The 26,760-nt window shown below is 36.4% G+C and overlaps 2 protein-coding genes across 2 annotated transcripts; one reads left to right on the forward strand and one right to left on the reverse strand.

Annotated features, from left to right (window-relative positions):
- Nucleotides 1-1,680: 1,680 nt before the first annotated feature.
- On the reverse strand, nucleotides 1,681-26,019 carry LOC138306736 (zinc finger protein 234-like). The gene is made up of 3 exons (XM_069247202.1): nucleotides 25,984-26,019; nucleotides 21,817-22,978; nucleotides 1,681-4,473 (listed from the first exon to the last, which is right to left on the reverse strand). The coding sequence occupies exons 2-3, from the start codon at nucleotides 22,732-22,734 to the stop codon at nucleotides 3,688-3,690; spliced, it is 1,704 nt and encodes a 567-aa protein (XP_069103303.1). The 5' UTR covers nucleotides 22,735-22,978; nucleotides 25,984-26,019; the 3' UTR covers nucleotides 1,681-3,687.
- LOC138306539 (zinc finger protein 235-like) lies at nucleotides 5,512-15,408 on the forward strand. The gene is made up of 4 exons (XM_069246987.1): nucleotides 5,512-5,549; nucleotides 9,848-9,961; nucleotides 13,315-14,748; nucleotides 15,315-15,408. The coding sequence occupies exons 3-4, from the start codon at nucleotides 13,589-13,591 to the stop codon at nucleotides 15,406-15,408; spliced, it is 1,254 nt and encodes a 417-aa protein (XP_069103088.1). The 5' UTR covers nucleotides 5,512-5,549; nucleotides 9,848-9,961; nucleotides 13,315-13,588.
- Nucleotides 26,020-26,760: the final 741 nt, after the last annotated feature.

Here is a 26,760-nt window from a genome sequence, read left to right on the forward strand (position 1 = left end):
GTTACCGAATGACGAGTAGTCACTCACATCAGCCAATTAAAACGGACGATGGATTTTTATAAATAACTCCAGTCATCATTATCTATTGTTGTCATTAACGTAATAACTTCTCTGTCTCGCTGTAATTATAATATTCGTAGTAATTATTCGTGTCATTAACAGGTAAATTAATTGAGTAAATTAATTACATAATTGGCCTATGACTAATTAAGCCCCTGACAATTTTCAAGTTAGGATAAATGAGCTCAACAAAAACAACACCTACCTATTGATGAACAATATATTGGCGCTGAAAGAACACGTGCACTCTGTCCATTGTCCAAATTATGACGTCATGATCAGTAATTGGATGTTACTTGTAAACTTATTCATGTTTTGGATGTTACTTGTAAACTTATTCATGTTTTAGTCGTAACGCTCCTATCGATATTCATGTAAAAATAAAGTAACATGTAGACTGTACACAGTATATTTAAGCATTGAACGTCTTTCAGTTGGCATTCATAGCCTAAATGGATGCCAACTGGACAGAGGCAAATTCCATGACGCGTCCATGACGAAAACAAAAATTAGCGAATTCTGAAATTGAACACTGGAAAAACATTATAAAAATTGCAAATATTTAGTATGGAGAGATGTTTTACAGGCTTGGTGTACAAAGCAATATTTACAAAACAAATATTTTAGAAAACTATTCGGTTAAATAGCGAAATCAAAATAAATCATAAAGTTATTTTAAGAAGTTATGGTATGATGTTTATCTATAACATTTTGAAAACAGACGGGTTTTTTAATTAGTTTAATATCCTTTTAAAAGCCATAGTCATTTAAGGACGTGCCAGGTGTGTTGGTAGAGGAAAGCCGGAGTACCCGGAGAAAACCCACCGACCAGCGGTCATTAATTGGCAACTGCCCCACATGGGATTCGAGCTCGCGACCCAGAGGTGAGGGGGCTTGTGGTAACATGTCGAAAAATGTTATTTTTTTAAGGATAAAATAATTTTATTTTTCCCGTCATCTTAACATCTCGGCCCCTGAAAACAGACAAATCCATATATAGTCTAGAAGAATTTCGTAAAAAGTATTATGTTCAGACAAATTTTCTAGAATATCAGGGTATGAAAAACGCCATTAATCACGTCATAGGCAATCAACAAAGTTTTGACTCTGAAAAAAAATATAACTCTTCCCAACATACCAATAAATATTATGAATTGGTAAATCAAACAACAATCTATGTACATTTTGTAAAATATATCCAGAAACAATCACTCATACATTTTTGGGACTGTGAAAATGTATCAAATTTGATTGAACAATTTACTAATAATTTAGGTCTTAAACTTGAAAAAAACAACAGGATTTTAATGTCAGCAAACAAGATAGTACACACACTAATTTCCATATTGAAAATTTTATACTGCTTCTAGTAAAACAGTCCATTTACAACTGTAAATGCATGTCTTCCAAAAGAACTCACTTTAAACAGTTATAAAAATCATATCAAATTTGAAGTAAAAACTCACAAGACTATAATATCCAACAGTAATTAAAGCGTAAACAACAAACACTTGCATAATTACAAAATTGGTTTAATATATAAACAGTAACATTTTTAGAATTCTTGAAAGGTTTACTCCCCCTCTCTCTCTCTCTCTCCCCCTCCGTCTCTCTCTCTCTCTTCCGCTTTTGTTCTGTTATGTCTTTGATGTATTTTTTATCAATAGTTATCTCCCCTAGTTCACTTTGTCACTTCATATTTGTAGGAAGGAAAACAACTCTAGATCTTGATAGATCTTTTATATGAGTGGTAATATATGTGTGAATTTTGTTAAGTTAATAAGATACATGTAAATACGTACGTTGAAATATGCAATTTAAAATAATTCTTTAAATGTAACTTCTATTGTATTTTTTCTTTCATGTTTCTTCTTTGAAAAAAATGAATGAAAAATTCGAGCGCTTCATGTTGGATTTGCCTCTGTCCAGTTGGCATTCATATTGGTGATTAATGCCAACTGAATGACGTTCAGTGTTTCTTGTACCATGTTTGGTGTTTCTCGTACCATGTTTGGTGATCTCGTACCGTGTATGGTGTTTCTCGTACCATGTTTTGTGTATCTCGTACCGTGTATGGTGTTTCTCGTACCATGTTTGTTGTTTCTCGTTTGGTGGCTCTTCCTTGTACATTATACGGATTCCATGTACTAACCAGTAACCACAAAACAAATTATTACATAAAAATATTGTTCTACATTCCTTATGAAAACATAAAATACGAAATATTGACGAATTCCTCGTGACTGTTCAAAGACTTAAATGATACCATTTAAATCTCTTATCGTTTAGCTAATCAACTAATTATAAGTAGGTCAGAAGTGTACGCCATACCGATAACCGAGTCGGACTCCCGTAAGGTTCGCAAATCAACAAATACATCTTGTAGTTACATTTGTATCTGCGGGTTGCCGAGTGCCTCTCTTTTAAAAGAAACATATTCATCACACAGGATCATACATATTAAAAGGAAAAATATATAACTGTAAATGTGATTAGGGTAATTTTAGACAAACGTTACTGGCCCCTCCGGACTCCTAATATTCCGAATTTGCATCTTACATAGTTATCTGCACTTGCGGGTAGGTATTGATTGTGACGTCATGTGTTTGCGATCAAAACCTCATATGTTTTGGAGAAAACGACGTGAATTGCGCTCACAAAATAATGACGTAACAATCGATACCTACCCGCAAGGGAGCTAACTCTGTAATATGCAAAGACGGAATAAGAAGCAGATTCGTGTCTGGCCTACAGCGTATAGCCACCACACGAGGAGTATATTTGCGATGTACATGCACTAGAAATATCCATGTAGTTTTAATTCCAACGACTTTAAGATTTCGCAGTTACTTAGTACGGTAATAGGCAGCTGACACATAATAAGGATTTTAAATTTGTGACGCAGTTCACTTTAATGATCAACTATAAAACCTACATCTATTTTCACTCTCCAATTCTTCGGTGTCGTTGTAATACTATACTTTATCACAGGAACACCTTTCTCAGACTTGAAGATCCTCATTCCCGGTTATGGACAGGTTTCCATAGTGGTAATATCATCTTCGTTACCAAAATAATTCTTACTGCCAAATGTGTCTACAGTTCGGTTTGCATTTACACAAACACTGACAGTCTGAACATCTCTCTCATTTACATCGTTACTCTGACTAAGACGAGATTTCTCACCTACAGCTGTAGTCTCACGTTGATGAAAGAGTTCACATATAATGTGAGTCTCGCTATCAATCTCATTTACAGTCCCGTTACGGTCAGTTACTGTATCTATATTACCATACTCTACAACGCCAGCCTTCCTAAGATGAGATTGTTTAGCCAATTGCCAATCAAATGCGACAGGCGTTCCCGGGTGATGTCGAAACCCTGATGAATTATGAGTCTTATGTCATTGTTACTATTTGACCTCCCTACACAATATGTCATATCGTGCCCCTTAATTACTGGTGATTGGAGGTGATTTCCACTACAAAACTCGAACTCGTTGGCCGTTGCGTCAGCACGAGTTCCGATATGTTCCCAAGCGGTAGATGTCGTCAATAATAGTTTATCAACTTCGTATGGGCTGTCTTCGTATCTGGAATGTGATTCAAGGGGGTCTGACTGAAGTGTTCATTCCTGTATTCCTGTATGTGTCCTGAGATGTGTCTGTAGGGCGTCTTTCTGACTAAATCTCTTTCCACTGACTTCACATTCATAATGTGTGTCCCCTGCGTGTGTTCTGAGGTGAATTAATAGATGGTGATTCCTACTGAATTTTCTTCGGCAAATATCGCATTGATAGGGTGTCTCTCCTGTAAGTGTCCTCTGATGTGTCTGAAGAGCACATGTCGTTCTAAACTCCTTATCACAGACACCACAGTTGTAAGGTCTCTCTCCTGTGTGCGTCCTGAGATGTGTCTGTAGACCACCTGTCTGAGTAAACCCTTTATTACAGGCATCACATTTGTAAGGTTTCTCTCCTGTATGTGTCCTGAGGTGTATATGTAGTGTACCTGTCAATCTAAACCCCTTACCACAAACATCACATTTGTAAGGTTTCTCTCCTGTATGTGTCCTGAGGTGTCTCTGTAGGGTACATATTTGACTAAACCCCTTACCACAGACATCACATTTGTAAGGTTTCTCTCCTGTATGCATCCGGCAGTGTGTCTTTAGGTGTTCTGCCCGACTAAACCCCTTATCACAGACATCACATGTGTAAGGTTTCTCTCCTGTATGTGTCCTGAGATGTGTCTGTAGGGAACCAGACGTACTAAACCCCTTACTACAGACATCACATTTGTAAGTTTTCTCTCCTGTATGTATCCTGAGGTGATTCTGTAGATTACCTGCCCGACTAAACCCCTTACCACAGACATCACATTTGTAAGGTTTTTCTTCTGTATTTGTTCTGATTTTGAGGTGTGTCTGTAGGTCACTCGTTCCATTAAACCCCTTACCACTTCCGTCACATCTGTAAAGTTTCTCTACGTGTCCTGAATCTGTAGGTCTATTGAACGGTAAAACCCTTCACCACAAACATAACAAACAAAACGTGTTTCTCCTGTGTGTGCCATAATGTGTTTCTTTAGATACCCGTGTCACACTAGACCTCTCACCACGGACAACACAAGCAGATGACTTCACTCCTGAAAGTTTTGAGGTGTCTTTGTAGAATTATTGAATGAATAATACCACATACAACATATTGGTAGGGTTTCCCTTCAGCATGTGTTCCGAACCGCACTTATATTTACACACTTAATCTAGAACCCAGAAGTCACAGCCAATGTTCCTCATCATTGTATTCTAGAATTCACTCAGTTCAGGTCTGTTGATACTCTAGATCTTGTTATTAACCACTAGTGCTGTCTCTGTGTTAATATATCACAGTCAAGGCTCCTTGTCACTGTATTCTAGAATTCACTCAGTTCAGGTCTGTTGATACTCTAGATCTTGTTATTAACCACTAGTGCTGTCTCTGTGATAAGATATCACAGTCAAGGCTCCTTGTCACTGTATTCTAGAATTCACTCAGTTCAGGTCTGTTGATACTCTAGATCTTGTTATTAACCACTAGTGATGTCTCCGTGATAAGATATCACAGTCAAGGCTCCTTGTCACTGTATTCTAGAATTCACTCAGTTCAGGTCTGTTGATACTCTAGATCTTGTTATTAACCACTAGTGATGTCTCCGTGATAAGATATCACAGTCAAGGCTCCTGATGCACGTGATTCATCATACTGATTTCGGTGAGTTACGTACAGTAAGTCAGCGATTTGTTTTGAAACTTTCCATTGTATAGCCTTTCACGCAAATCACGGAATACTGATAGGCATTTTTTATATTTACATTTGCATTTGTGTTTCAGTACTTCAAGTACTTTAATTTTATTATAATTTCCGGAATTGAAGGGTGTTCTCTTTCCGGACCGTTTCAAATATTAGTAACCATTTAATAACTTCCGGATTTAATAATGGGATTTTCATAGTAAGTACACAATTTGATATACTTAGTAAGCAGATAATTTTACGTACGTATCAGGCATACTCTTCGACCAGGTTGTATATGGTCAGTACACACCTAATTGTAAAATGACCGATAACTATTCACTGTTATTTAACATGTTAGCTGACCATTGTTTGACCTCATCAGGCACAGGGCCTTGTTCCTAACAGCCTAATGATGAGATATGTATAAAAATAGATCACGTCATTTTACATGTACATGTAACTGTTATGTATATTTACAAGGACGAATATCACACTGGGTTTTGGGCACCGACGCAGGATCTTTTGTGTATGTGCACTGATCATGACCGTGACGACAACTGATTTTCCTTTGTTATCCACTGGCGCCTTTAGCTTTGATGTGGATTGCGGGTGTATGTGAGGGTTATAATTACCGTCTTACTTTCTGAAGCGTGCTGTCATTTCATGAGCTGTCATATTTCTTTAACAAAAAATTAAGCCCATTTTTCCTAAATCATCCGCGTCCTTAAAGCAGGCACAAATGTACTAAACATTGAAATTTAATCAACTTAATACATTGATGTTTCGTTTGACTCGATAAGACAAGTATTTATTGAGAAAAATGGTTTGTATTCTCTGGTCATAGGCTTCTTGCATGGTGTTTACTGTTTAGTAGTGTAAAGAGACAGTCACGAATCCATCTCACTTATAAATCCTTGATATTTATCATTATTAGGAATGAGGTCCAGCAATATACAATGCACCTCAGGTACAGTATTTGCTTCTTGTTTTGGAAAAAAAATAGTAGGGGTATTCTATAATTTTTTTCCAAATCCAGAAGCAGACGCCAGTGGTTTGACGTCATAACCCAAATTGACACACATTTTTTTCTTGTCGTTAATTATATGAGCATCTATACAGGTCCTGAACCATTAAATACTGTTCTTTACCGCAAAATGTCAAAATGTTACACTATTTCTGTGTTATTGTTAAGTCTATTAGTGTATATTTCTGTCTTTGATATTTTAATTTGTGATTGTTAAAGATGCTCCACCGCCGACAGAGCATAAATGGTACCCAACAATTTAAAAATAATTGGTGTTTAATCGTTTATATGTATGTCTAATTAACACAAAAAATCATTTTAAATAATTTGATTTTGCTTTCTTTCCATGTGCAATTAACACTGCATTCTATATAGGACATATAGTGCCATGGAATTTTTTCGGGATGCAATTAATTATTTTTGTTTTGAAGTAAAATTGGAGGCTCAAACTTTTCAATGATGGTAATGGTGTAAAGTAAGTAACTTTTGTAACTGAAGACAAATACTAAAACGTCTGCTCCTGTTTACGTTAGAGAAAAATACCATTTGTCAGCGATGGTGCATCTTTAAATTATATACAAATAGTACAGTCACAAGAATAGCACTACAGTGCTAATGCTGCTTTTGTTCATTTTGCGACGTTAAACAAAACCTTTAATCTTGAATGTAGCCTATTAGTATAACTAGCAAATTTGATTTATTTGGAAACTACGATACAAAAGTCAACAAATACAATTATATGTCATTGAACATGTCTTGCACAAACGGTTTGATACCTCAATAACTCACGCAGCTGCTATATATCCCCAACTGAGGTACATATAATACCTCATATAATAGCAATGGTTTTTCAGGGTATTTTGGGGAAAAGGTTTTGTAACAAATTTGGAATTTTTAATCGCGAAAAGAGCAGTTTTGGGAAAAATTGCCCAATACTTAACATGGTATTATATAGGTGATTAGATATTGTAAAACAGTAAACAGTTTCATTTTATCAAATGGTGATGACCATTACAACAGCTTCAGAGTAATTTGTTTTTAGGTCATCTGACCCGAAGGGTCAGGATGACCTATAGTCGTCATGTTTCGTCCGTCGTCGTCCGCCGTCCGCTGTGCGCCGTCCGCCGTCCGCCGTGCGCCGTCCGCCGTGCGTTAACTTTTCACATTTTGAACTTCTTCTCAAGTTCTACCAGTGCGATTTGGCTGAAACTGGCATGAAAAGATCCTGACATGAACCTGACAAAGTGTTGTTATTTTTTGGGTCGATCCGAAATCCAAGATGGCCGCCACAGCCGCCATCTTGAAAACACATTTTGAACTTCTTCTCAAGTTCTACAGGTGCGATTTGGCTGAAACTTGCATGAAATGATCCTGACATGGTCCCGACAAAGTGTTGTTATTTTTCGGGTCGATCCGAAATCCAAGATGGCCGCCACAGCCGCCATCTTGAAAACACATTTTGAACTTCTTCTCAAGTTCTACCAGTGCGATTTGGCTGAAACTTGCATCAAATGATCCTGACATGGTCCCGACAAAGTGTTGTTATTTTTCGGGTCGATCCGAAATCCAAGATGGCCGCCACAGCCGCCATCTTGAAAACACATTTTGAACTTCTCCTCAAGTTCTACAGGTGGGATTTGACTGAAACTTGCATGAAATGATCCTGACATGGTCCTGATAAAGTGTTGTTATTTTTCGGATCAATCCGAAATCCAAGATGGCCGCCACAGCCGCCATCTTGAAAACACATTTTGAACTTCTTCTCAAGTTCTACCAGTGCGATTTGGCTGAAACTTGCATCAAATGATCCTGACATGGTCCCGACAAAGTGTTGTTATTTTTCGGGTCGATCCCAAATCCAAGATGGCCGCCACAGCCGCCATCTTGAAAACACATTTTGAACTTCTCCTCAAGTTCTACAGGTGAGATTTGACTGAAACTTGCATGAAATGATCCTGATATGGTCCTGATAAAGTGTTGTTATTTTTCGAGTCGATCCGAAATCCAAGATGGCCGCCACAGCCGCCATCTTGAAAACACATTTTGAACTTCTCCTCAAGTTCTACAGGTGGGATGTGACTGAAACTTGCATGAAATGATCCTGACATGGTCCTGATAAAGTGTTGTTATTTTTCGGATCAATCCAAAATCCAAGATGGCCGCCACAGCCGCCATCTTGAAAACACATTTTGAACTTCTTCTCAAGTTCTACCGGTGCGATTTGGCTGAAACTTGCATCAAATGATCCTGACATGGTCCCGACAAAGTGTTGTTATTTTTCGGGTCGATCCGAAATCCAAGATGGCCGCCACAGCCGCCATCTTGAAAACACATTTTGAACCTCTTCTCAAGTTCTACCGGTGCGATTTGGCTGAAACTTGCATGAAATGATCCTGACATGGTCCCGACAAAGTATTGTTACATCTCTGGTTGATCACAAATCTAAGATGGCTACCATGACACTATATCTAATTAATTTCTTATATGTTAAGGCCCTTGGGCCTCTTGTTTGAAATAAAATTTGTTGAAAGAAATTGAAAATGATCCTGATGTGGTCCTGACAAAGTGACAACATATATAATTAATTTTACTATTGCAAAGGTAGTCAGATGACCGTTAAGGCCCTTTGGGCCTCTTGTTAGATTAAATAATCAGGGGAGAGATTTCAGGGTTTCATTTGTTTTTTAGCAATTTGATTTGGGAATTTTTCATTGTAATTGGGAACAAAATTGGGTGGTATGGCATTGGGAATGAGGTCGTTTACCGACCCCAGTTTTATAAGGAGAAAAATCACTGAATAGGTATAGATATATATATGTACCCAAATTGGTAAATTATGCAAAAGTTATTTACACATGTAGCATTGAAAGCATAATCAAGTTTCACATGAAAGTACATATGTACAGGTTGGCACTATAACACCAGCGTGTTACATGTTTTTAAAAAATTCTTTTCCTTGTATCGAAAATCATGTTCAAAAATATTTTTTACCTGTATTGTCAGCAATACATGTCAATAAAAGCTCTGCAAACTCCATTTAGCATTTAGTCATCAAGTATTGTCCATGGTTGTGCACTGTCGCCGTACGTAAACTTTAACTGTACTAGTTCTGCCACTGCAATTTAACTGAAACTTGCCTGAAATGATCCTGGCATGGTCCCTATAAATTATTTTTTCTCCAGGTCAATCCAAAATCTAAGTTGACCGCCTTAACAGCCATATTGAAAACACATTTTGAACCTCTTCTGTAGTTCTACGTGTCCTATTTGGTTCAAATCTGCCGGAAAAGATCATGACATGGTCTGGACAAAGTGTTGTTATGTTTCAGGTTGATCCAAAAATAAAGATGGCTTCTACGAAACCATATCTAATTACATATGTAATTACCTCACTGTTGTCAAGGTAGTCTAATGACCGTTAAGGCCCTTGGGCCTCTTATTACATTGTATACCAATTGCTCCTGATAATTGTATTTTTCATTTATATTTCAGGTCAAACAGCAGAAGTAAATAAATTGCACCACCTGTATAAGTAACAGTCGGATAAAATAACGGTGGAATTTGACATCCTTGTCAGCTGATGATTTCATTTTGAAATAATTTCAGGTATATATAATTGTTTGTATTAGTCTATGTGTTCATATATATTTTAGCCCACCATCATCAGATGGTTGGTTATAGTAATTTAAATCGCATTTTGTCCATGGCCCGTCCTTCCATCTGTCGGTTTACAATTCTTGTTACAAGTATTGAAGGGACCATTCTCAAATTTCATTTGTAGGTTCCCCTAGTGCCATAGTTGTGTATATTGCATTTTTTGACCAATCGGTCAACAAGATTGGCACCAGACAGCCATCTTGGATTTTTAGGTCACCTGAGATGAAGTCTCAAGTGACCTATTCTAATCGCCTTTTGTCCGTTGTCGTGTGTTGTGCGTCGTATGTCCGTAAACAATTTACATTTTCGACTTATGCTTCTTCTCAAAAACCGCTGAAGCAAATTCAATGAAATTTTGCACAAACCTTCTAAGGCATAAGGCCAATCAAAATTAAGAATTATATGGTCCCCACGTGCATCCCCCTGGGGGCTGTGGGAGGGGCCAAAAGGGGTAAAATTGACTATAATTTCAAAAATCTTCTTCTCCACTCACAGATGTGATGGAATCAAATACTCTTCACAAATAGAAAGGTCTAAAGGTCCTTTACAAAAATTGTGAATTATATTACCCTGGGGTCTCAGGTTTCCCCCTGGGGAGGGGGTCAAGTTTACTATAGTTTATATAGGAAAAACACATCTATGAATGTTATCTGCTTATTTTTCATAGGAAATTAGTCAAACTGGGTTACAATTATTAGCCTGAGATAGCATTTTATCGTCATATCCATATTGGTCCTGGCCGACCCCCAGGGGCCTTAGGGGCCAATTCACAGATTTGATGGAACCAAATACTCTTCATAGATTGGAAGGTCTTAAAGCCCTTTACAAAAATTGTGAATTTCATCTCCCTGGGATCTCAGATTTTCCCCTGGAGAGGGGGTCAAATTTACTATAGTCTATATAGGAAAAACACATTTATGAACATTATTTGCTTAGTTTTAATAGGAAATTAGTCAAACTGGGTTAGAATTATTAGCCTGAAATAGCATTTTAACACCATATCCATATTGGTCCTTGCTGACCCCCAGGGACAAGAGAGGCTTGACCAAAATGGGTCAAAATGGCTAAAATTTCAAAAATCTTCTTTTGAATTCACAGGTTTGAGGGAACCGAATAATCTCTGTAGATTAAAATGTGAAACTTATAAAATCACTGACACTGACTGACTTCTAGTTTGGTTTTGTTGTTTAACGTTAGCAAGCAAATTGGAATTTTAAGCATAAGGTTTGGTAACATAATACACTAACTATCAAAATAAAAACAAAAAATAAAAATTTGAATACGAAAGTTCAACTTTAAAGTGTATTTTAATTCATAAATAATTTTTATAGATTTGAACCAACTTTGCAATGCAGCACTCAGGTGACCGTCAAGGCCTCTTGGGCCTCTTGTTATAGTTAAAGATTGTTACTACAGTTTCTTGGAAAGTACTAAACCTGGTATGTTTGTCAATTTGTAAGCTGTTTAACATATAAAATCAGATACAACATATATACAAGAGGCCCATGGGCCTTAGCGGTCACCTGATATCAGATACAGAATGAAACAAAGACATGCATATAAACACTATATATTTGCCCATCAGGCCCTTGAAGTCAGTCAGTGATTTTATAAATTTGACTTTTTAATCTATGAAGATTATTTGGTTACATCAAATCTGTGAATTCAGAAGTAAGACTTTTGAAATGTTATCCATTTTGACCCCTTTTGGCCCCACCCCTCTGGCCCCTGGGGGTCAGCCAGGACCAATTTGGATATGATGTTAAAATGCTATCTCAGACTAATAATTTCAACCCAGATTGACTAATTTCCTATGAAAACCAAGCAAATAATGTTCCTAAATGTGTTTTTCCTATATAAACTATAGTAAACTTGACCCCCTCCCCAGAAGGGAAACATGAGACCCAAGGGTGATGTAATTCACAATTTTCATAAAACACCTTAAGACCTGTCCATCTATGAAGAGTATTTGATTCTACCATTTCCAGTATTTAAGAAGAAGATTTTTAAAGTTTTATCCTATTTGCCCCTTTTGGCCCCACACCTCTGCCCCGAGGGGGTTGACCAGGACCAACATAGATATAATATTAAAATGTTATCTCAGGCTAATAATTCTAAACAAGTTTGACTCATTTCCTATGAAAATTGAGCAAAAAATGCTCATAAATGTGTTTTCTCTATATAAGCTATAGTAAACTTGACCTCCTCCCCAGGGGGAAACGTGAGACCCCAGGGTCATATAATTCACAATTTTCATAAAACACCTTAAGACCTTTCCATCTATGAAGAGTATGTGATTCTATCAGTTCCAGAATTTCAGAAGAAGATTTTTGAAATTATAGCCTATTTGACCCCTTTTGACCCCGCCCCTAAGGCCCCTGGGGATCAGTCATGGAAAATTGGTTAATAGGATTCAATGGCCATCTCATACTGATAATTCTGACAATATTTGACTCATTTCCTATTACAAATGATCAAATAATCCTCAAAAATGTGTTTTCCCTATATAAACTATAGTAAACTTAAACCCCTCCCCAGGGGGAAACCTGAGACCCCAGGGTCATATAATTCACAATTTCTGTAAAGGACCTTAGGACCTTTCTATCTATGAAGAGTATTTAATTCCATCACATCTGTGAGTGGAGAAGAAGATTTTTGAAATTTTAGTCAATTTTACCCCTTTTGGCCCCTCCAATAGCTCCCTGGGGTATGGGGACCATATAATTCTTAATTTTGATTGGCCTTATGCCTTAGAAGGTTTGTGCAAAATTTCATTGAAAATGCTTCAGCGGTTTTGGAGAAGAAGTCGAAAATGTAAATTGTTTACGGACATACGACGCACGACGCACAACGGACGACGCACGACGGACGACGACGGACAAAAGGCGATTAGAATAGGTCACTTGAGACTTCGTCTCAGGTGACCTAATAAAGGTCAACACAACATGACCTCAAATGAGATGTTGTCGGATCATCTACCTTTAATGAGATGTTGTCGGATAATAGTTCCGCCACAGGTTATTGTGCCATTTATTATTTGCCCTTGAGATTCGTCGTATTTTTATGAGCATAACGACATATTTTCACACAAACTTATGACACCATTTTCGGGCATAAACTATATTGACGTTACAATTGAAATAATATTTTCACTGTCAATGCTGGATTGCATTCCTATTGTTCAAAAGCAAGTGAAAATATCTTTGATATTTTCACTGGAGTGAAGTATGTCGCTTTAATGTTCACCTTAAAACTTTAAATTCCACTGCGAAAAATGAAATATTTTTTCACTTTTTTTTCAGAAATAGAAAATGAAAGGATGAAAATCTAGGAGATTTATTTTAATACAGGAAGAGAGGGATTGTTATAGCGGCATTGTTTCTGATCAAAGTGGTGTGTGAGTTGAGGCAACATAATAAGCAATAAGCATATTCATTGGGCAAAGAGGTCAAGAAATTATGAAAAGTTCTCTCCCCTGAGACACATGTTACAGATAGAGCAAGAACATCAGAAAGTTATCTCCCCTGCGACACAGGTGACAGATATGGCAAAAGAACAATTGCTAGTCTAAGCAATATGAGTTACCAAATTAAAGTGCATAGTTTGGAGAAATCTAGCAAATATGAAATGTGTGACAAAGGTGAACAAGTATCACTGAGCAAAGAAAGACAACTGGGAACGCATACAGGGGAGACCCCTTACACATGTGCTGTCATTTGTAAGACCATTACCAAAGAAGGAGGAAATCTTCAAAGACACTTAAAGGTACCCAAGGAAGACCCATACAAAAGTGATGTTTGGGGTAAGGAGTCCAGTGAAATAGGCAATCCACAGATAAACAAGAAGATATATACCGATGAGAAACCTTACAAATGTGGTGTATGTAGCAAGGAGTTTTTCCAAGTAACTGACCTACAGAGACATCTCAGGAAGCATACAGGAGAGAAACCTTATAAATGTGATGTCTGTAGTAAGGAGTTTAGTCAGACAGGATCCCTACATACACACCTCAGAATACATACAGGAGAAAAACCTTACCCTTGTGATGTCTGTGGTAAAGGGTTTAGTATTGCACAACACCTACATAATCATCTCAGGACACATACCGGAGAAAAACCTTATAAATGCAATGTCTGTGGTAAGATGTTTAATGTTTCAACTACCCTACTGAGACACCTTATGACACATACAGGTGAAAAACCTTACAAATGTGATGTCTGTGGTAAGATGTTTAATGTATCAACTAACCTACAGACACACCTCAGGACACATACAGGAGAGAAACCCTACAAATGTGATGTCTGTGGAAAGGGGATTAGTACAGCACAAAATCTACAGAAACACCTCAGGACACATACAGGAGAGAAACCTTACAAATGTAATGTCTGTGGTAAGGAGTTTAGTGTGTCACAAAGCCTACAGAGACACCTCAGGACACATACAGGAGAGAAACCTTACAAATGTGATGTCTGTGGTAAGGGGTTTAGTCAGGGCGGTGACTTACAGAAACATCGCAGGACACACACAGGAGAGAAACCTTACAAATGTGATGTCTGTGGTAAGGGGTTTAGTCAGGCTGGTTCTCGGCAGATGCACGTCAGGACACATACAGGAGAGAAACCTTTCAAATGTGATGTCTGTGGTAAGGGGTGTAGTCAGGCAAGTGACCCTTCAAAAACATCGCCGGATACACAGAAGAGAAACCTTACAAATGTGATGTCTGTGGTAATCGATTTGTGTGTGTTATTAGATGTTATTTCGTATATGTCCCCATATATCATAACTAAGAGTTATTATAACGATTTATCATTATAATTGTGTAAATAAGTGATCTTGTTGGTAGGTAATTTCATGGTTTATAGATTTTTTTTCACTGTATGTAAAATTCTATGATAAATTTTCCGTCAAAGGTAATAATTGTAGGGATGATTACAAATTCCGTTGAAGTCGATACAAATTCCGTCCATGTCATTAAAATATCCCATTTACATCAATGAAGACATTTTGTAGCTATTATAAATCTGTATTTCTTATTTATTCCAACGTTTTTATTTTGTTGTGACAAAGCTTAATTATATCCTGTTTTGTTCATTAGAAGACCATTTCAGGTTCAGTTTTCTTGTTTTGAAGGGAATATTAAAGACAAATATTCAAAAACAAGCACCATTAATTTACCATTGTATTACAGTAGTTTTGTGGTTGTCTTGATTGTTATTAGTCTTTCTTCATTTAATACACGTATACTGATCTATACAACAAAGTGTTATGTAAAAATTTCTGTAAGATAAAAATATAATTGTAGGGGATCTGTGGATGTGGCGCAGTGGTTAGAAGACGCACAACTATGTTTGGATAGGCGATTGGGTGCCGTAGATCGTGAGTTCGAGGCCGGTTAGGGCATGAGTCCAATAATTGTCTGGCTTTGTTAAATTCTGTTTCTTTGATATTTAATTTCTGTAGATATATATACACATATATTCATAGATACCTTTTTAATTTACCAACGGACATTGTGTTATATAATCGGTAAATCGCCTTTTACTGATAAGAAGGCGTGGTAATTGCTGTGAAAGAATTTCCAGCATATTGTCTATACCATATGTAAGCAGCGCATTGATTCGTTACGCACGTTCCTAAAATTTGTTGTGCGAAATCTTATGTTAATTTCACCAATCTCATACATGTATTTTTTCGGTCTCTCCAATATGACAAATATTGGACGTGTTATCCTGTGTACCTACCCGCAAAGGAATGATAGCTCAATTAGGATTTTTTAGTTAAACTCTGGTTAGATTGAGAAGTTTGCAGTTGATGGAACCAGTGAAAGGAAGCGAGTTAATGTAAAATGTAAATAATAGTAAACTGAAGAAAACTGTTTTTGCAAAACTCTATCACAGCGGTTGAAACCATTCCCTAATCAGTCTCCCAAGAGCACTCGGAATATCCCTGTATAATAGGAATGCATTTAAGATTACACAATGTCCTGGTAATAGCATTTGCTGTAATTAAAAATAGATCACCATAATAACGGTACTTATTTGTATTGGGAACTCATTCATTATTTGTCCCCCATTATAAAAATACGATATTAATATATCTTTATAAAATTTTCTTGTTTATTCAGGTTTTTCTTCATTGCAATTTAACTAATTTTCATAAATATCAAACTTGGTTTACTCTCACTCTTACATGTACATGAATTTTTAACAAATGCCTTTGTCAGGAAAATAACATACATATACTCGCGCTTGTATTAAATGAACACATAAAGTTGCTGCCCACTCCATTTGACTGGATATAACTTACTGGAATAACAGGTATAGGAAGACTTTATAATTATACAATTTCCAAATTAGTAAAAACACAGATGTCAGAGAGTATCGACGATATTAAAATACTACCTCAGTACATCATTCCGTCCATCAGGTGGATCCTCCTTCCGCGAATTGATTTCAGCGCTACAATCTGCAGAAGTACGCAGACTGGGATGATGCAAGCCCCAGCCGGGAACATTCCAGCTATCCGACCATTCGTAGAACCCCGGCTTGGCAATCAGTTGGTATGTTTCGGAGGTATTATTCCATACACAGGTTAGGTCTTACTTGTGTAGCAACTTTTCCACTGCTCCTATCGTTTCCTCCACAGCCATAATGAAGCCAGTCTGTCTCCGGGGAACACACATGCCGGTCAAACTTCTTCCTCTCTGCTCAGGTGTCACCAATTATTTCATATCTCCACTGGAAACGCATCATTTACCTTCCATCTTCCATTCTCCCTTGCTGACAGTCTGCTTACTAGATCCTGGTATTTGGTTCCCCTTTCATACGCGTTTTTCCCACTCCACCAAGATAACCTGTTTAGTAGACCACATGACAATACCTGGTCTTTGATTTGTCGTTGTTATCTCTGGTGGAAACTGCATTAGGGCATTCTAGATTTCCTCGCAAAGTAGCCCACTTCCTTACACACCGCCGTCGTAATCTGCTCCCCTGTTCGGACAAATGTGAAAAATTTCATACCCTTTTGCCCTTCTCTGGCTTTTTCCCGTTCTTCTCTAATGCATTTGCAACGTAACTGAGCATGAAGACAGGATGTGCTCTACATTTGCTGGTTTTCCCCAGGGCTTGCAATTGGGTTCCTCTTATATCCCATGTTACGAAGTTTGTTGGTGAGGGCAAAACATCATATACTGACTTCAGCTGGAACTGCAGTTTCTGCGCGTCCATAGACCAGATATCACTCCATGTTAACTTCTTTTAACCAGTACCTTCCCAATTTAACCAACTGCCCTGCTGCGTCAAGCTTGTTGCCCGGACCGTTCTTGTGTGTAAACATAAAAACCCATCATTGATTACAAGGTCAAGGGGTCTAATTTGTACATGACAATTTCGAAATTGACTAGGGTACACGAAATTCGACAGTCGGGAAAATTTGTAATCTGGACGGTTTAGGTTGGGAACGAAGGTGTCCAGATTATCGAAGGTCCACTGTACATGTCAATGTATACAAATAACACACTGATTTTGAGAATGGTTGTTTTAACATGCTGTTAAGAATTCTCAGTGTCCATTTTATGCATTATATAGAGACAGTATCATACTGATTCTGGCTTTGATATGACTTTTCTTCAATATTGCAGCAAAGTATCAAGAACTGCTCTTTACTTACTAATATGCCTGAATACATTGTGTGTATCACAGAAGAGAACTAGAAAAATCAATGAATTGTGATGTTATTTCATGTTCGTATTAAAGTATTTTTGAATAAACATAATTCAACACAATTCAGTTTTGATTTTGATGCAGTAACCAATTTTTTAAATGAACATTTGACCCTCAGTTTTTGTCATTTCATTTCTTTTCTTCATAATTATAATTATTTAATTAATTGCCTTTTGCCCTTTCTTCCTGTAATAGATCTGTACCACATAGTTCATCCAAACAAAATACTTGTATATTATATGCATTGCACATAGTTCCTTATAAATGAGGTCTGTAAACAACATTTGCAGCATAAACCATGAACTTTGTAACAATGTTATCAAGGGATATCCATGTGTCAGATTATACTTTTCTTCTTAATGGAGTCTTAATTTTTCCCTTGATGTCATTTTACTGCAGATTGTTATTAGCTGTAGGTCTCCATGGCCTTGTCCTCAAGATCAATTATCTAATAATCATAACTACAAAATTTTACTTTATTTTGTTATTCAGACAATTATATTCAAACATTATAGAACAGGTCATGACACTGACTGTAAATATTTGTTGAAACTGTTGAATTCAAGACAGGTTCAAAGTTCAAATCTAAAAGAAATTTTCTAGCATTTTCTTAAAATCTTCTCATAATTTTTATATTCATTTTTCATATGAGGAGGAATGGTTGTCTGCAATCTTAACAATTTATTCAAAATGAATTAAATGAACACTTGGAAGATAAATAACCCAACTAGATAATGTTATGAGACTTGCAAGAAAATACACACCTTAAAATGTTACTAATGACATAGTTGCCTTTTTTGAACTAAAATTTTGTTACATCAATGCTTTTTCAGTTCAGTACTTACAGTACTTTGATTGACTAAATATGGCGATCTCTCAGTGTCCTGATGCACCTTAAGAGCCCTAGAAACCTGATATTGGGTCTGTATCATGCTGGCATGACAGGTTACTAAAGAACTATATGCACTATTAGGCATATATGATGTAGCAACCGACATTTATTTTTATGTAACACATGGATACATATGATGACAAAGTACATGCATCAAAATTGTGTGTAACGTCACACTTTTACGTGATGACGTCATCTAAATGGGGTTCTGCCATTTTACCCAATAATCATGACAAAATGTGTGATTTTGGACTTGAAAATAAATATGAGAGGCGCATGCATGTGCTATGATGACATTTTCGCCGAATGTGTTAATCACCATTACACACATTTGTACGCAATTTTATGATGGCACATGCATGCGCTCATACTTTCCATGAAGCATTTATGCTAAACTAGCTGGGTAAATTAACAAAAAAAAAAATGGCGGGAAATTGAAATTTGACCATGTTTATAACGTCATATTGCCAAACATAATGTCCAGAATGTACAAAGGAGTATATTTTCACAACCCTTAAGATTGTATTTCATTTTAAAATTATTTTATCTATGGATGGATATCTAAAATTCACTGAATTTCGGAGCCAAAAAAGGCCAATATATATAGTGCATATAGTCCTTTGGTCAGATAAATAACCTTCATTTAAGATCACATGGGTCTAAAGGCTTTAAATTTGAATGACTTGTGAATATATTGGGACAGTAGCATGCTTAGATGAAGGGCTACAGTACCAAGCGTGGTCACAAGGGGTCAGGTATGCTAGAGTCTATCAGGAATTTACTGTGCATTTCATTTCGTCTATATATTGTATTAACACACATTGTGTAAGTGACCGTTAAGGCCCATTGGGCCTTTTGTATTATTAACTCATCTGATCCAAAGGACCAAGGCGAACTTATGCTCCACTTCGGACCGCATCACTACCCTGACAACGATATATACCGGTAGTCGTTCCGCCTCGGTTATCTCATTTTTATTCGAAATGGACATTGTTGATATATGATCAAATTGAAAAGAAAAACATATTTCAAAAATAATGGAAATGTGTTATTGTTATATTTCTCATCAAACTGCAGCTGTAACGTTCAATAGTTCGGAACTATATCTTTGGTCATCTTGTTCACTTGATAGTTGATGTAGATACATGGTATGCTTGAATGTCATATGATTAGTGAAAAGTTTTTTCCGACTTGAGTCACTTGACCTTTAAATCTGTAAATCTGAAGACATTGATTTCAACTTTACCTTACACTGTTGTTAACATTGACAGATTGACAATGGATTTGGCAATATTTGATTGTTGGATTCATTAATTGCATGGACGGCCTCCAATGTATGTTGTGTGTAGCATGCAGAGACTGCGCTGTATTTGTTGAGTCTTCTTGTATAGTAGAACTCTTGCCCTTTCATTGTGCTACATGTATAATGATATCACCGAAACATGCCGCTGAAGACACCCAAGTATCTCAACACACCTGGTCAAATTAAACTGACAATGGGTCAGCCAGTCGTTCTACTGCCAGTATATGCTGAGCTCAGCAGGAGCATAACTACCACTTTCATACACTTTGCCCAGATGGTAGAAACCATGATTGAAATTTAAAACATGTAAAAACCAACACAAACTTCAAAAGGAATATACATTAGTCTTGCATCATTTTATTCTATATATGATTATTCATTGTTCATATTTATTCCCCATACAATACTTTCAAGTTCTTTGGAGCATTTGTTTTTAACAACTTTATAAGATTAAACATTTCAATGATTTAACAAATTTGAAAATATTTTATCCACATTATCCTATAACAAACAACAGTCATTCTTCGAAAGCACAGAATTTGCAATCTGTTATTTCAATGTACTATTACCTCTATTATGAATTATCTATAATATTTCAATATATCATTACCCTGTCTAGAATCTGAGTTACGCCTCCTTCAGTACTTTCAGTACTTTGATTACTAATTCATGTTTAATGTAAATAATCCACTCATCACTATTTTTCTGGGTACAAAGATAACCTTCCTAATTCTAAATATACAAAATCATTACATGCTGTTTTATTGATGGGGCCGCGGTGGCAGATCGCGAGTGGTTAGGATGTTTCGACATATTACCACAAACCCTCCACCTCTGCGTCGCAAGTTTGAATCCCATGTGGGGAAGTTGCCAGGTACTGACCACTGGTCGGTGTTTTTTCTCCGGGAACTCCGGCTTTACTCCACCAACACACCTGGCATGTCCTTACTTTACCCTGAATGTTAATATGACGTAAAACAAAACAAAAGGCCCATGGGCCTTAACGGTCAACTGATATTTGATAAAAATTAGTTATGTCATTAACTAGCCAACTGATGTCTTTTGTTCATGAAATAGGAACATACATCTAATAGGTATACATCCAAAGTTTCATTGAGATTGGTGCATATAAACTCACATTATCATGTTGACAAAGTTCAATGATTATTATCACAAAGGGAAATAACTGCGTAATTAAATTAGAGTCGAATCAAGCTGATTTTTGAGCTCGTCCGAGATCTTTATAATGTTAGCCTACATACAAAGTTTAAATTAAGCTGGGTGCATATTTACCTAAGTTATCGTATTCACAAGATTCAATAATAATTATTAGTGCAAAGGGCAATAACTCTTTAATTTACTGTTGAATCAAGCTCATTTTCGACCTTGTCCCAGATATTTCCAATATTTGTCTACATACAAAGTTACATAAAGCTCGGTTCACATGTACTCAAATTATCGTGTATGTGTTCACAAGTGTTAATTAGAGGCTATCTACTTGACTAAATACAGACATCGCATGTGTGAGGTCCTGTAACAGTCAAATGTTTCTGTAGGTGACTTGTCCCATTAAACCCCTTACCACAGACATCATATGTGTAAAGTTTCTCTCCTGTATGTGTCCTGGAATGTCTTTTTAAGGAACTACACATACTACTAAACCCCTTACCACGGACATCACATGTGTAAGGTTTCTCTCCTATCCTGAGTTCTCTTTTAGGAACCATTCCAACTAAATCCTTTATCACAGACATCATATTTGAAAGGTTTTTTTTCTCCTGTATGGGTCCTGACATGTTTCTTAAAGTCACTCAACCCACTAAATCCCTTATTACAGACATCACATATGTAATCATATGGTTTCTCTCAATCTTATATGTAATGTGAGGTGTCTCTGTAGGTGATGTGTCCTATTAAACCCCTTACCACAGAAATCACATTTGTAAGGTTTCTCTCCTGTATGTGTCTTGAGGTGACTCTGTAGGTAACTTGCAATATGAAACTCCTTACCACAGAAATCACATTTATAGGGTTTCTCTCCTGTATGTGTCCTGAGGTGAATCTGTAGGAGATATGTCCCATTAAACCCCTTACCACAGACATCACATTTGTAAGGTTTCTCTCCTGTATGTGTCCTGAGGTGTATCTGTAAGCTACCTGCCTGATTAAACCCCTTACCACAAACATCACATTTGTAAGGTTTCTCTTCTGTATGTGTCCTGAGGTGGCTCTGTAGGTTACCTGCCAGACGAAACTCCTTACCACAGACATCACATTTGTAAGGTTTCTCTCCTGTATGTATCCTGAGGTGGCTCTGTAGGTTACCTGCCAGACGAAACTCCTTACCACAGACATCACATTTGTAAGGTTTCTCTCCTGTATGTATCCTGAAGTGAATCTGTAGGAGATATGTCCCATTAAACCCCTTACCACAGACATCACATTTGTAAGGTTTCTCTCCTGTATGTGTCCTGAGGTGTATCTGTAAGCTACCTGTCTGATTAAACCCCTTACCACAGACATCACATTTGTAAGGTTTCTCTCCTGTATGTGTCCTGAGGTGTCTCTGTAAGCTACCTGTCCGATTAAACCCCTTACCGCAGATATCACATTTGTAAGGTTGCTCTCCTGTATGTGTCCTGATGTGTATCTGTAAGCTACCTGACTGATTAAACCCCTTATCACAGACATTACATTTGTAAGGTTTCTCTCCTGTGTGTGTCCTGAGATGTGTCTGTAAGTGACCTGCCTGACGAAACCCCCTTCCACAAGCATCACATTTGTAAGGTTTCTCTCCTGCAGGCATCCTGATGTGTCTCTGTAGATGACTTTATGCCATACTAAATTAGATATCACACTTGTACAGCTTCTATCCTGTATGTGTCAAGCACGTCTAGCTTTTTGTCTACATTGAATCTCTTACCATCTAATGTTAGGTTTTCTCCCGTATGTATTCTAAAGTGTTTCTTTAAATAGTTAGACACACTTTACATCATTGTGGTATTTTATCTCCTAGATTTTGACACTCATAATTACTGGTTTTCCTCAGCCTGAAAAAAAAAGAATGATATATTATCAAATGAGAAAAATGTATACATTTTAGAGAGTCAAATAGCAATGGTTGGGAAAATGTAAGTACACAAAAAAACTGTTACAATACTGAGACACTACCAGAAGTCATGAAAGAACAGTAGTCTGTCGGAAAAAAATATGTTAAAGACAAAAGTGTACGCATGTATATTAGAGGTTCAGATCACAAAGGTTGGATAAATGTAAGTATACAAAAAGCCTTGCAGTTAAACTAGGCCAAAAGAACTAAATGGTCATCTAAAAGTCAACTCCTGTATTCAAAATAACTGTCATGGTGGCCATTTTGGATTTCAAATCAACCGAATAAATAACACTACTTGGTTAGGATCATGTCAGAATCCATCCTTGATACTCCAGGGGTTCCAATCACTTACGATCTCTACACCCCTGGACTATCTCATAGTAAAATTAGTGGCAACAGAACAGGTAATTTGGTCCTTTGATGTACATCAAAAGAGCAGTATAACGGTACACTGTGGTTTACTGTACTGTGTGGCTTTGAAGTTGGGCGTCGCTTTCTCTGTAATCTTCAAAGAAAATTTCTGAAGGCCTGTGATTGGTTCAGATTTATTCACCTGAGCTGTCTTCAGATTTACTATGAGATAGTCCAGGGGTAGCCCTACATCCCAGCATGCTACAGGCCCAATGCAATATGAGTATATCCTTGGCCTTTCGACTCTTGGGAAGTTATTTAAAATTTTTAGCCTTTTTGAATCCTGTGACCTTGAATGAAGACCAAGGTCATTCATTTGAACAAACTTAATAGCCCTTCATCCAAGCAAGTCACAGGCCCAATATCAGCTAGGTCTCTAGGCCTCTTAGTTGTTTGGGTCAGATGACCTAAAAATTGTCTTAATAAATTGCTTGTGTGTGTTTTCGCTCATATCATTTCAAATATCAAGTGTCTAAATGAACTGAAGATCGCACACGCAGTAATGTAAACCTTCAGATGAGTATGATTTTATTTGGGAAAAATAAGCGACCTGAGAACATGGTAGCATGTGTAGTTTGTACGATTTTCCTGGAAAATGTACACAATCTTTATTGGAACCAATGGAATATGTAATTGATTTTAATCGATCATCGATTGGTTACATATAACTTATGATCGATCATAAAATTGCTACTAATTCCCAACACATATGCTTGGTTATGACCAACCTGTTTAATCTGTTTTAGGTTTAATTCTGTATATATATTGTTTAAAGACTAATGATTGGTTCGCTTCAGATGTAATTAATATGTTTGTCTCAATTTAGATTGGATTAGACTCTGGTAGTAAAACTTTGCTGAATCTGTGAATAGAAGGTTATGACTTGTTGGTCAGATTTCTGACAGATGATCTGATAACAGCAATCAAACACTTTTATACTGCAGATGTACAGTAAACAACACAGTCACATAAGGACACACATAACTTCTTTCATTACCAAAATCAATAACTTTAAATATAATTATCTAATAATCTGACAATTATTTGCTTACGAGTCTCTAGGCTTTCTATGACAATAACACTTATTTTTGTAATTTCGTTTGTAAAAAAATTATCCATTGGTCATTTAGAAGACAAATTTATCAGATACAGAGTACATGTATACATATAAAGTGACTGGGATCCCAGTTTTATTTGAAGGCATTGATCCCGGCAGGATCTGATGTACATGTATGCAACTGGTAAATCTGTACAATATCAGTAATTACAGATTTACAAGTTTGTAATTATATTGATAATTTTAACTGCGCTTTCAATCCTCTCTGTTTGCTACAAACATCACACACCCATGCTAAACAAGCAAGTTCTGCTATTTGTCCAAGCACTTCCTTTAATTTTCAACCAACCACATCATCATATATAGTAAGCTATATGTACAATGTTTGTATCGATGAGAAATATGTATAAGAACACATTTAAAGACTTGTTTCTTGATTGAATAAAAGTATCTACAATGTGTCAAACGCTACTTGAAACTTTGAATGTACAAAAAGTAATTAAATAATTTGATCTTTCTTTTGCAACACTTATTATGTAGGTAAATAAATAACGGGGGTTCCAAGATTCCAAAATGACGTGGGTTAAGTATGATTTGACAGGTTGGGGACACTCCCGTATATGCAGGATAGTCCTGCATTTGAGTAACAGTCCTGTATTTGAGGGATAATTTTGTTACGCATATTCAGGATTCTGTGCAATGAAAATGGATAAAAAAGAATTAAAAAATTTGTATAAAAAAGGGTGTCATAATTTTCAGATGGCCATATAACTGATTTAATGAGTTATGTTTTTGTGTATGAACTATTGAATTCTATTATCTCACTTTGTAATAAATAGACTACAGTGTATAGCCATCAGGGAAATTTAGTGCAAATGTCATGGTTGATTGACCTTTACCTGTGTTCTATATTTAGCCCCATAGTAAGCAAATAATTTGCTGCAATGGAGGTGATTTTGTTTGTGACTTTTACAAACATTTAGATAATGAAATTTGTTTTTATTTGAGTAATAATGTGGAAAGTTGTATGAGTGATGATGCCATGCAAAAATTATGATGCCTTTTTATAACAATGTTTAAAACAACTTGATTTAATGTTGATCAGTTCACAGGAGTTTGACGTTCTGACAATAATATATAGTGACAAATAATAATAGTGTAAATATCTAACTAAAATTTATATACTATATAGGAGTATTTTTATTTATATTTATACTATATATCATTGATAGAACGTCAAACTCCTGTGATCAGCCTTACATTGTGACATTATATTTTGACATGAATTTCGTGATTTCATTAATTAACACCGCGTAAATTATTCTTTACATAAGTCGTTTTGGGAAACCATACACGTTAAAAAATAATAAATGTTTTAATAACTAGTACATATAATGGACGCGGGCCTCAATCTCCGTAATATAAGAGAATACAAATAATTAGAAAACACTGAAAAATTAGCTGATTATGCCTACCTTATCGTCATATGTGCTGGAGGAAGTAAACAATGAACAGGAAGTAGTCTACTAACTACCAGAACCGATGGACCGTTACAAGATATCCGGAAGAACTATATATGAGTACATCATATCAACCTAAATTAACTTAACTAAAAAATTATAAGAAATATTATATCCAGAAAAATGATATATGAATTTCAGCTACAATAATAGGCTTGGCACGGTTAAATTTGTATTAGCTGAGTGTTCCCGGGCTGGGACTTGATCATCCCAGTCACAATACCTCTGAAAGATTGTAGTGGACAGTGCTGAAACAATCGCGGAAGGAGAATCCACCTGAAGATAGGATTATGAATTTAGGTAATATTGTTATCGTATTTTATTATGGGTAAAATAAGGAATATTCCAATAAAGTATGAACCATATTTGTATTCTAGTTTTAATTACAGCACGATGTTACCGGTCATTGTGAATTTAATGCATTCTAATACCTACAGGGTTATTCCGTGTCTCTTTATATAAGTGTGACCCTATGATAGTGATGGTTCATCATGCAAGGTGGAGTTGCAAAAAACCTATTTTATTCAATTTACTATTAATAACATCTTGCTTGCTTCCTTTCACCGGTTCCGTCAATAAAAACTCTCAATATACCAGAGTTACTTACGACCCCTATATATTAGATATCATCCATGTGGGTAGGTACCGGTTAGTACGTCTTATGTTTGTAATATTGCGAGACCGAAAAAATAACTGATAGTGATTGGGAAGTTACATAATTTTCGCACACAA

Source organism: Argopecten irradians, chromosome 13, assembly GCF_041381155.1.
Source record: "Argopecten irradians isolate NY chromosome 13, Ai_NY, whole genome shotgun sequence".
In the NCBI taxonomy this organism is placed as follows: Eukaryota; Metazoa; Mollusca; class Bivalvia; order Pectinida; family Pectinidae; genus Argopecten; species Argopecten irradians.